This window comes from Montipora capricornis, chromosome 7 (genome assembly GCF_036669925.1).
Source record: "Montipora capricornis isolate CH-2021 chromosome 7, ASM3666992v2, whole genome shotgun sequence".
Classification (NCBI taxonomy): Eukaryota; Metazoa; Cnidaria; class Anthozoa; order Scleractinia; family Acroporidae; genus Montipora; species Montipora capricornis.
In genome coordinates this window covers 34,688,578-34,701,077 of record NC_090889.1, presented here as the reverse complement: position 1 = coordinate 34,701,077, position 12,500 = coordinate 34,688,578, and the positions used below count along the sequence as shown (strand labels likewise).

General features: G+C 38.2%; 1 protein-coding gene across 1 annotated transcript in view; it reads left to right on the top strand.

The window, feature by feature from the left end:
• Window positions 1-8,112, top strand: part of LOC138057034 (TNF receptor-associated factor 6-like) — a 20,333-nt gene extending 12,221 nt beyond the window's left edge. Inside the window, exons 2-3 of the mRNA XM_068903041.1 lie at window positions 6,127-6,267; window positions 7,371-8,112. Coding sequence (XP_068759142.1) covers window positions 6,127-6,267; window positions 7,371-7,854 — 625 coding nt within the window. The 3' untranslated portion in view covers window positions 7,855-8,112. The remainder of the gene's footprint in view (window positions 1-6,126; window positions 6,268-7,370) is intronic.
• The last annotated feature ends 4,388 nt before the right edge of the window (window positions 8,113-12,500 follow it).

Sequence of the window (12,500 nt, the reverse complement as noted above, 5' to 3'; positions counted from 1 at the left end):
TGCATGACTGCGTGACGATCATCGTGGAACTGTGATTCTGTTGTTTGTTTTTTTAACGAAGTGAATATTACGATGGGACTCTGTCTGGCAGTTATCGTGTATTCCATAATCTCCAATTAAGAGCTTTCATAGCTTCCGTGGGTTCCTCAATTTTTTTGACTTCTTGCCACCATAAATGACAGTCATTCGAGAATGACGACAAAATTACACAAAATTTTGGAAAAGACGACCCCGACCCCGGCCCCGCGTTTTGGCTACTACCCGAGTGGATAATCTTTCCCACATCAAGAGAGGAAATAAATGTATTTATTGATATTAAGTGTTTTACCATAGTTTTACTAAAGTACTAATTGACTTGTGAAGTAACTCTGCTAGTACTGCAAACGATCATTGGAGAACATTTCATTTTCCTTTATACTATTTACTTCTTGTTAGAAATATTTAGCGAATAGTCCTAAATTCAAGAGTTTTTTTTTTTTACATTCGGGTAGGCATATTCCCAAAAACATGGGTAAAAAGAACACTAAAACCGTAGACTTTCGGATCAAAAATACTCGATTACATAGTCAATGTTCAAAATACTGTTCTCTACGCGGTCCGCATCGTGTCTGTCATGCGAATTCAGTGACATAAGTAAATTCTGCTGCAATATGATTAAAGAGTTTGCTCCAAAAAATGCACACATCTAAATGATAATCACTTCAAGTTTTATGAGCCGTAGTTTATTGGGTTCGCCGTTTTAAGTATTGTGACCTTTCAAAGGAAACTATGACAAAATTTTACTCTATTGGAGCTTTCCCTAAGCTATTGTAGGTTATGGGGGCGATCGATGGCACACTCATCCCAATCCGTGCACCGACAAATAAATTTCCCATTATGACCTGTATTATAGCACTTTTAGTATATATTTTTTGTTAAGTAATGGTAATGGTAGTGATCATTTTTAATTATCATTATTATTATTATTGACTTTGAGACAATTGAAGAAGATATTAAGTAGAAATTTTTAAGTGGTATTTTTCAATAAGTTTTGTAGTCCAAATAATTGATTTTTGAATTATAGAAATGAACACTTTTTACAGTGCGACGCACCTTACCGTGGCCACCTAACAATTTTTTTTACAAATTATCTGCCGCCAATCAAGGTGTGTGAATTTCATTGACAGTCATGCCTACTTGCAAAGTTCGTACGGTTGCAATTTGAACACCGTAGGAATGGGTTGTTGAGTTGACATATTTACAGGTAAACTGTCAAGGGTGAAAGTTTGTTGTGTGGGAACGGCAAGGCGCATTGCACTGTAATACACCACTGGTATAAAGAATAATATATAAATTTTGTAATTTTTGGTGAATTTGGCTAATTATTATAAAATATTGTAAGTTGAATAAAAGAAATAAATTATTAGTATTTCAATTATTATTATTATTATTATTATTATTAATATTATTATTAGAGTGGTTTTCAATTCAGTGTCAAAAGTAATTTAATTATTAGCAAATTGCTATGTTTTATGATTAGTTCACTCAGTGATTGGTTCAAAGTTCTTGCACCACTTTTTAAACCAATCTGAAGTGAAACCAAAACCAATCGTGGCTCGAGCATGGACATTTTCCCGCACTTTGTGTCAGCTACATGTAATTACTTTGAGTTTTGATTGGTTTACGGGATTGTCTCAGTCCTTTATGATTGGCCAAAGTATTTACTTTGGTTTTGGTTTAACGACATTCAATTGAAAATCGCTCTATTATCATCATCATCATCATTATTATTAATAAATTATTCTTGGGTTGCTGGTTACTATGACCACTGGAGAACCCCCCTTCCCCAAATCACTTACAATCATTGACAATCAGCATTAAATCAACTGACCTATACAGAGATTATTAATAAATATGATATGTGGCAAATGCTTCATACAACTGTATGTTACCAGTTACATTATTTCTGTTAAATGATACAGTATTGCAGAATCACAACTTGAATTAACTTTTAAAAAGACTGAAAATGTTTTGAGCCACCTCAACATAAAATAAAATATGTGCTCTAATTGAGAAGAATAGATTGCACAGCATATGAGCTGCAGAAGTTAAAATTTCATGTGCACTTCCTTTACCAAACCCTGAATTATTTTCAGGAGAAACTAAAAAATATCACAAAAACGGATGGCAATTATTGGGGAAAAACCATGATTAAATCACAATGATTATCATTACCCCTTTTCTCTTTGCAATCAGAGCCTCAATTTCAAGTTCCAGTTTCTTTCTTTTTATACTATGGTAACTGGTTGCCTGCCTCAAAGTGCTGAAAGTGCTAAGCCTAATATCTGATAGAAAAACATGGCCACTTCTGTGGAATAAATTTACCAATACCTCCAACTAAGCAACTGAAAGAGTTTTCTTCCTCTTTTTGTTGGATGGAGTGTGCCATGTACCATGTGCAAAATAAACACAAAATAAATCAGCCACTTTTCCAAATTGTTACCATTGTATGAGCCCTGCACTAGTAGTGCAGACATGTTCAATTTACAAATGCCCACCAACAATAATTTCTTAAAGTGTTCCAAATTATGTAAGCATAGCCAATATTTAAATATCCAGACTTTGATCTTAAGCCATGTATGTATCAGCTTGCAGCTCATTTGGGCATGACGGTTTTACAAGCCGCAAAGTTTTAAAATGTAAATTATAGGTGAGTTAGCACAGTGACTATCTTTCATTTATCTCATAACTTATAAACAAGGTAAAGTCTAATGATTAATTCTTGTGCAAAAGTACATGCACCTTTCACAGTTGACTAAATTGAATGCTTTTATACTTTGTGACAGGAAAAAATTATTCTAAAAGGGGGTCATTTGTTCTTGAACGTTCTGAAACTTTTGAGGCATTTTTCAGATCACAGATCACAGATCACACTGAATGTTCAAACTGACCGCTTTATCAGGCATGAAACTTAGCAATTGTGCTGTGTTGCCCTTTTGAAAGACATTCTTTCATAAACAAGTGCCTTTATAGAGAAAACATACTTTGAATAATTTTTTCTCTATTAGCTGTAACTCCTCTCCCTAGCAAAAGAGATCTTTGCATGGCACATGAAGTGTTTCTGCCATCATTTTCCTTCTGAATAATGAGGAAAAGGGAGATGGTAATAGTGACCATGAACTAGGGAAGAAGACTTTGAGGGAAAGGTCATTTAATAACATATTTTTCTCATTTATAAGGGTATAAAATGCATGAACATGGCAATATTAGTCACTTAAGCAACAAAATTAAACAGACAAAAAATAGATCACATGAAAATTAACTACTGGTACAATTTTTTTTCCTTTTAAATTTTAGTTCTTTAACTGTGAGACCTTTTTCCAATATTTTCAACTCCTTTAAACATATGATTTGTTGGTTTATTATCAGCATTTGAATGCAGTTTATTTAAACAACCTTTCAATGCAAAAAAGGAATACAATATGAATGCAATAACAAAAGCATAATAATTACAGTAACTATTACCTCAATCATGAGACAGTCTTGGCTGCACCTGGCCAATTGGATGACATACAGACATGTCTCTACATCCATACAGTTTCAGTTAAACACAAAAAAGAAAGGTACTGTTACATTACAATATTTCCTACAACCTCTCCCCAACGCAAACATTGAAAAGAATAGCTGTTTTAGTATATACTAAAACAATGAGATAAGATAGCACAAAAAGATGATTTTCACTCATTTATTCCTGCAAAGATTACAACATTTGCGGGCGCAAATTCCACGTGAATTAGCAAAGGATTTCCGGAGTTTGAGTAGTCGATCAGTTCGCGCTTTCAACGCTATCCACTGTTTTATCAGTGTTCACACTCGCACATTAATTAGTTCACCTTACTTGCGCTGTGGAGTTAATTTGGTATCGCAGGTTAGCTGGCATCGTTTTTAGAGGTTTGGGATTTTTCGCCTCTCCGTTTAATCGCTCGCTCCTCGCGAAAGAAAAATAGAACCTCTGGCACCCAGGGTAGACTTTGTTAGGGACTACGTCCCATTTTAGACCGGCTATTTTCCTATTTGAAGAAATCACGAAGACATTATTATTGTTTCCGATAACATGATTCGCTCTCCCTCTATCTCTCTCTGATTGTGTGATCGTCGACTTCTCACTCCATCTCACGATCAAGCTATGTAATGTGACAAATTGACTAAACGTTCCGATTGTGGTTTGTTTACGTACTCGCAAAGGCTTTATCGTAAATCCTCTGTTAAGGCCCCCATCCCTCCTCTATTAAGTCTAAGAACCCCCCTCAAATGTGCTTAAAATAAATAAGTCGTCACCACGAAAGGGGGGGGGGGAGGGGAGGGTTAAAAGAGGATTTACGGTAACCTCCCAAAGTTTAGAAATTCGTTCGTAGTCGATATCCGATGGCCGAGATGTGTACTGTACAGGTTTATGTAAAATTCTTTTGTTTACCATTTCCAATAACTGGGACAAACACAGTGTCATTTAGTTAAGTAAATAGCACGACATGCTAACAGATATCCGGCTAATTCCCCCGATGGTGAATCTCTTACTCAGAGCACACGATCCTTTAGTTCAGCACCAGAGGCCAGTTGCTCAAAGCCTGGTTTGCGCTAACTGTTGATTAAGAAGTATTATTAAAAACTGGATCATTGGATAATGCAAGTCGAGAGTTTTGATTGGCTAAGCCATCATGGGTTATGAGCCATTATACCATGATCTACAAACACGGCAGGCATATACGTGATTTTTTGGGCCTTTTTAATTTTATTGTAGTCTAGTTTTCTATATTTTAGGGGCATTTTTAATAAAACAATTATTCAACTCGCGCTTGTCGGATATGAGCTGGCGAGATGATTATAGCCAACTCGGCGCTACGCGCTTCGTTGGCTATCTATCATCTCATATCCAACGCGCGCTCATGGAATAATTGTTAATCACAACCTGTAGGTTTCCATGGTATTTAACGCTGGTTAGCGCCAAGCATGCTTCGAACAACTGGCCCAGGCCAGATGGTAAGCGGGCTCCCAATAGTCCATTTTTTTGGCTCCACCCACAAAGGCACCAGCAGAATGTCTCTAAAACATACCAATAATTCAAAAATGCTAACTCAACTCTACTTGCGTCTCTGAAAATGTGAAAGAGAAATGGAAAATTTGCCGCAACCATACAAAACAATAGCAAGGGTGCAAGCGGATTTTAAAACTTTTAGAAATAGTCGAATTATTGTAGATTATTTAAATGTCAGAAAATCTCAAACATTGATTTTCAAAAAAGGCTATCAAAAACCGCTACTGAGTCAATTGACAATATGAAGTATTTTTATGTCCCTTTGCACAATGATTTTTGCTTGAAATAATTTGTAAAGGTCTTGAGACAAACATGTACAATATTAATTTTAAACAAGTTTTGACGTTATTGAACTTTGAAAACAAAACTTCACTCCTCAAACCTCAGTATCCATATGCAAATTCTCCTCACCGATCTCCATTCCGTTCTCATGTGCTATTAGATGGGAGCATTTAAGATAAAAACTTCCTGATAGTCGTCATTTTATTAATTCTCATAACCTTTTCTCTTGATTATAAAGTATTGATATTGTCAGGAGAAATTTGAAGTAGGTCACTCTTGAGACTGAGGGGTTAACACTGTACTTCTGACTCCATTTGGCTGCTTTTCTGGTTATTCCTTGTCAAATAATTTAATTTGTCGTATACCTTGTGCAAATTAATGTTGCACTAGTAACTGCAGATAGATGTCTTTGGCAGCTTAAACTAATTCAAAGTCTTGTAAAATTAAAGCCTGTACAAGTTTCATTGACTATAGCATTCCAAAACACAAGTTTTGCTGTCTCTTCACTGTAAAGGAAAAAAATAATTTTGGACTAGTATTTCCTGAAGAATTTTCTCCAGAAGCCGTGTTTCTTCAAAGCAAATAGGAACGACTATGTGCTCGTGGGCGCGCACATAACTCCGCGATTGTTTCAACGCACGTTGGACAATACCGCAGAAAAACGAAGGCGCATGCTTACGTAATACCATGAGATAGCTTATAGGAACCTTTCATAATTCTTATCCAATTAATCAGTGATCTGGCTGACAGAAGCGTTTGATTTTATTTCACAGCGATCGCCCGTATGGGACAGCTGCAGGAGTGCAGGAACAAGGTGAACTCAATTTAGTGTCTTCTGTGGGGAACGTGGAAAAACCCACGGAGCATCCCTGCGGTGCAGAGGAGATAAGACAATGGAATCAGCAACTCATGAGGCAAGTGGCATGTTTGAATTACCAATAATAATAATAATAATAATAATAATAGTAACAATTCATTTTATTAGTTAATAATTATTTTATTATTATTTAAGCGAGTGAGTGTAATCCTGACGAGAACTGTCATAGGTAACATTAACAGGTGTTTCGACAAGCTGGGTGAAAGTCGTTTTCAAAGTTAAATGATTTGTGTAACGTAAGTAGATGATATAAATAGTCTGGCCGTTGATGTGCTTGGTCAACGAAGTTGTGATGTTTTTGGTCAACAGTCGGTTAAGCCCTGATGCCATTGGCTGTATAGACTACCGTAAACAGCAAGTGATTGGCGCGTTTCGAGCCCTCTTATTCTGATGTCTGTTATTAAAATAAGTCCGTCAGTCTGTTGTTGATATCGTCGATAAGTCGTTTAAAGGGTGCAGGAAGTTGTAGCCAATGTTATTGTTAATGTCACCATTCCTCTAGGTCTGACCTTGCTTGTTCAAAATTTAGGAAGCGCTATCAAATGCAAGCCAGTGGATAAAAGCTATCAAACCCAACTGAAACCTCCTCTGAAAAATATGATTTATTCAGTGGGATGCGCTATCCCGTTCTATTTTAAGCAGTTAATTAGTTCTTTTTAAGATAACGACATTTTTGCGGAACTTAATTAATTTATTCAAGCGATGGGAGGAAATAGCAAAGTATAAGTGTTACAATAAACTAGTAATATAGCTGCATGAAATCCTGAGGGCAAGTTACTATAAAAATGGACTCATCACAATTTAGAGCCCAGTTGTTCAAGGGCTTGGAACCTCTCCACTGGATGAATAACTATCTATCCGATAACTCAGTCGGTTTTGACAGCTCTCAGCCGTTGGATAGTTATTTTTCTGGCGCTATCCATCTTTAAGCTTGAACAACCAATGCCTGGTCCTTACTTATTCCACTTTTTTTTATGGAATCATATTCGCGAAGGGCGCTTGTATGATTTTTTCAAAGCGCACCAATTCGAAAAACCAGGCTTGGTGACGAGATGCCCAAAGGCTTCAAAGTGTGATAAAAACATCCATTACGCTATTTTTTGTCATTTTTTGCTAACGGCTGCAAAAAATTGCTTGCAGGTCAAATACGCAGACAGCTGTTCTGAAAATGGGAAATGCACATGGTACATTTTTTATCATGGAAATCGGAGAGGTTTCTCAACATCGCCGATATGAAACACCTATCCTTAGTGATGCGGTGTACAGTTATCGTTTTGAAAGGTTGATGGGCATCAGAATCTATCCTAATGGTGTTGGCAGTGGAAGAGGAACCCATGTGGCAATTTTCATTCATATGATGGAAAGCACCTTTGACGATCTCCTAGATTGGCCTTATGCTGGGACAATCACTGTTAGCGTTTTAGATCGGAGTGGTTCAAGAGCCCGCAGTGACATCAGTCAGATCATACAAGCAAAGCCTAACTTGTCGGCCTTCCGACAGCCTCATGAAACCATTTGCCGCACCGGGTATGGCTATGAAAGATTCGCTATAATCGAGGAGTTCTTTGGTCCTCGATATGTGAAGAGCGATACATTGTTGTTGAAAATAGAGTTCTCAGGGTAATGATCAAAACGTCCACCACGTAATTCAGTAAAATATTTCTCTAAGAGACTTTATTTTTGTTATAGATTGCACTAACGTAGTGCCTAAAACAATTCAAATGTGTGAAAAGAATGCTATTTTAACTGCTCAAAAGGTAGAATTGGTTGATACATTTGAGATGTGCTCACATAGAGAGACTGAGTTGGTTCTGCCCGACCTTTTCTTTTTTAAAGAAAACTGTTTGCACAAACAGAGTTAAAGTAGTGCAATGCGTTATAGGGACCGAAGCCTTTTTCTAAGGCCATAATCGTCCATTTCACACGGTTGATTTGCCAGCGGCTATACATGTAGCGTCGCTATAAAAACTATTTGAGTAACATCATTCATCTTAACTTTACTTGTTTTTGCAATTTGTAGAGGAGTAATATGATCCCTGGCATTTTTAACTATTTAGTTATTTCAGGGAATCGCTACTCTTAAATAACTTGTACTAAGTAATTTTTTGTAAATATTAACCTCAACATATTACGGGTACAATGAAGTGTGTGGTTGTTGTAGAAAAAAATATTTTAAATTGGGACGTATACAAGACATGGACCCCGGGTTTATGGACTACCCCAATGGACCAAGTCCATGGACTACCCCTGAGGACCCAATCCATGGACTACCCCTGTGGACCCGATCCATGGACCACCCTTGTGGATCCGGTCCATGGACCACACCTGTGGACCCGATCCATGGACTACCCCTGAGGACCCGATCCATGGACCACCCCTGTGGACCACCACTTATTTTGTAAAGTTACAAGAATAAAAATCTTTAGATGAAAGAAAGAGTTAATCTTCGCACTCATTTGGAAAATTTAAGCAGGAACCCATGACTGGGAGCGAACAACTCACATACTAAGGGTTCGTTTCTTTGCGGGGATGATCCGAAAAAGGATCATTGATCCAAGATCACTTGGATCACGGTGCTTTAAAGGAACCGAAGAATCCACTGTGGGATTTCTTTGATGCACCGTGATCCAAGTCATGTTGAATCAATGATGCCTTTTTCGGATCATTCCCGCAAAGAAACGCACCTTAAGACTATTTCACGGTATTTTTACAGACCGATCTATTTGTAGGCTACCTTTTCCGCCACAAAGACAAAGACAGTTCCACTTCGGTGACGCTATGACGTCAAGTTAGTTTCTTGTGACTTGTCATCGGGCTCATTCCCGAGAAATTCAATCCAAAAAATAAATTGCTGTCTGTGAAAACGCCGTGACAGGAACATGGGGCTGTCGTTCGTTATGGGCTTCTTATTTTCGCAACTGTCTCTTTAAGACACCTATACCACCTATTTAGTGGTTCCAAAGGGATTCGTCTATAGCCCACACTTCAAATCATGATAGTGTTTTCGCAGGTACAAATTGACCTGCTCTCAGCTTCATAGCTCAGTTGATAGAGGATTGCACCAGCATCGCAGAGGGTCATGGGTTTCCAATCCCTTTAAAGCCACCTGAATTTTTCAGGTGTTGAGAAGAGACAATTGCCAGATAAGTGAGAGGATAACTTCCCTCTTTCGTCTAAAGACTTTTCTGCTTTTAACTCAAGAAAATGAGGGTGGTGGTCTACAGGGTCCAGGGTTGGGCCATGGACTGGGTCCACGAAGGGTCCATTGATCGGGTCCACAGGGGTGGTCCGTGTTTTGTATACGTCCTTTAAATTAGACCTTTTGGATTTTTGCCCGTAAGAACTGATGAATTTTTAACGTAGTTTTAAATCGTTGTATCACTAGCAAATGAAGTTTCTCGTGCTTTTCTGCTGGATTTCCATATTTATCCTTCACCGCATCATTATGGCGTAGATTTTTAGGATTGTATTTAAATTGGGCGCAGAACCAATGGTTTTTTAAACATAGTTTTATAGGGTTTTGGAAATCTAGTTGGCCAGTGAAATATCGAAAAAGATTACAATTTTGTTGGTGTTTTTCAGTAGAGATTTTATCTTTTATATCTTATTAGCCCTTTTTCGTTGTTTGAGCACATTTGTGCCCAGTTTTGCAAATGGTGTAATTTTTTTGCAATAAACTTGCAACTTTATATTAAAACAATTAAGTGATTCACTGCGCAGAGCTAGTACATCCATTTAAAAGACCCTTTCCTGAGAAGCGCCACACCTTCGTGTTTCCCAAAACGCCTGCATTCAGCATTGTGTTGAACCAAATGTCGAGGGCGTTTAAAAAGGTTGCTTGATATGTTTGGAAGTGCAGAAAATGCTGAAAGAGTGTAGACGCAAATCGAAACTGATTTGAAGTTTTATAAAACATCGGTTCAATATTCCCTTTGTATATAAGGGACTGGTCAAAACGTAGAGGAGGGGGGGGGGGGGGGGTGGGGGGTGGGCCGGAACAGAAAGGGGGTGGGCCATCAGTTTTTGAGCCCTCAGCAAGGGGTGGGTCGTTCGATTGTCAGCGACCCATTAGGGGTGGGTCATCCTATTTTAAACAGGAATAGGCACATTGTTAAATAAATATTTTTTTCATGATCGAGGGCTTGATTCTGTTGAAATAGGTAACTATAAATTTAAAGCATGGCAGCTTTAACGACGTACAATTTTATCTTTGTTCGTAAAATACAACTGTTAAACCGAAATTAAAATCATAAAAAAAGAAATCTCTCTTTTGTCTCTTTTTGTTAACAAATACAAAAATTATATAGTAAAAAATGAATGTGCTTCGCATTACGGTGTTGTTCTTTCTGCAAGACTACAATTACAAAGTACTAAAATAATTCTTCGCAACACATAGTTTGATGGCACCAGGATGAGAAACTTGAAATAATAACAAGTCAGTAATTAAACATGGCTTACAAAAGCTGAAAGAGTTAAATAATGTTCTCGTTAGTTTTACATGCTTTTGTATCTGGTTAAGAACCAAACCTAACCGTAAATCAACACTACCACAACTTCACATACAAATGTGGTATAACTGGTTTTAGTAAAATCCAACTAGTGGTCTATTATCAATGCTGCGTTCTGATTGGTTGAGCTACTAGTAGGCTATTTGTTATAGCCCACTAGTAGCGAAAAGCGCCGACCAAAACAACAATTAAAGTATAGCTTTAACTAGCGAAAGATGTTTTGTCTCGATATTTTTTTGACCAACTAGTTGGATTTTACTAAAACAATTATTCCTCTCGCCCTCATGGCCTCTGAGTCAATAGCCCATTCGGCCTTCGGCCTCATGGGCTATTGACTCAGAGCCCATTCGGGCTAGAGGAATAACTGTTAAATATAACAAAGAAAATTATCAGGGGGCGGGTCCTGTAGTTTCAGCCTTCATTTAGGGGTGGGTCAAATAGTTTTGTGCCAAAAGTAAGGGGTGGGTCATGTGTTTTTTATCGGCCACATTTCCAATTGCTCCGGCCCACCCCCTCCCGCCCCCCCCCCAATACTTTTTGACCAGTCCCTAATAGGTACTTATCGACTGAGTGGAAGGGCCGGACGGGAAAATATTTGGCCCAAGGTCATGGCGTACGGACCGAGCAGACTCTTGCCGAGGCTGAGTATAAAAGATAGAGGCTCCATTTGGTGGGCTCCTGTCCGTTTTTGTGATGATAATCATCCGTTTTCAGATGTTCGAGAGGTTCTTTGGAATCGCGTTTACGACAAAGGCCAAACGTCAGGCTGAAACTTGAGTTAATCACATTGGTGGGAGGCGAGTGCTCTCACCACTGCGCTATCCCTGCAACCCCGAAGCTGTTTTACTGAAAGGTTTGTAACGTCTCCGGGTTCTCTGACTTAACAGGATTTGACTCAGCGAGCTGCCCTGCGTTGAATTTCTTCCCTTTACTTAATTTAGTCCCATGAAGCGGCATCTAATTTTCCTAAGTTGTTTCTTGTACTTCGCTTTGTACCGGTGATTGATATAAATTCATTATCAACACAGCGGCTTTTTAACCAGGTTATCGCTATCGCTAAAACGACTCTCCAAAATCCCTCTAGATTCCCAATGCCTTCAAGTCCGATCTGATGAATCATTCCTCCAGTTTCAGCCATCGGCAAACGTCCTTGTGTGAAAAATACTAAAATCATTCTCAAGAACTCACAAGGGCACCCAACGAGAAAAGTAAGCCAAAATCTTTGAGAGACATTTCTTGGATCCTTGTAATGTATATTTAAGACTGTCTAAAGAGATATTTTTATTTCCTACAAGAATTTGATCTGCTAGGATATCTTAGCTGAAAATCAAATTGTCCGAAAATATTAGCGAATGAAATCTTCATTTCAGAAATTGCAAGCTGAATGTTACCTCTAGCAACCTTCCAGCGAATCATTTACTCATCGGAAACTGCTAGGTGACCTTTTTAAGTGCCAAAAATTGCAAAAATACCCTTTCCGAAAACGTAAGTGACTACTTTTACCTGGATGCGAATCTTTTAGGTGATGTTTTAGTAAAGAAATCCATAGCTGTTTGGCATCGTAGTAACGAAATTCTTAGGCCTGTTTGACTCTCCCGAACACATATCTCACCGAAGTATCATTGGGTCCCCCTGAACTCAGACACACAACGTCACGTCACGTCGCGTTGCATTGTAATACTGGAACAGCTAGAAAGGAAGAGTTATGTTAGGAAAACAACCGCTGTTGGAAGTTGGCTGTGAAACGATTTGGTAAAACAAT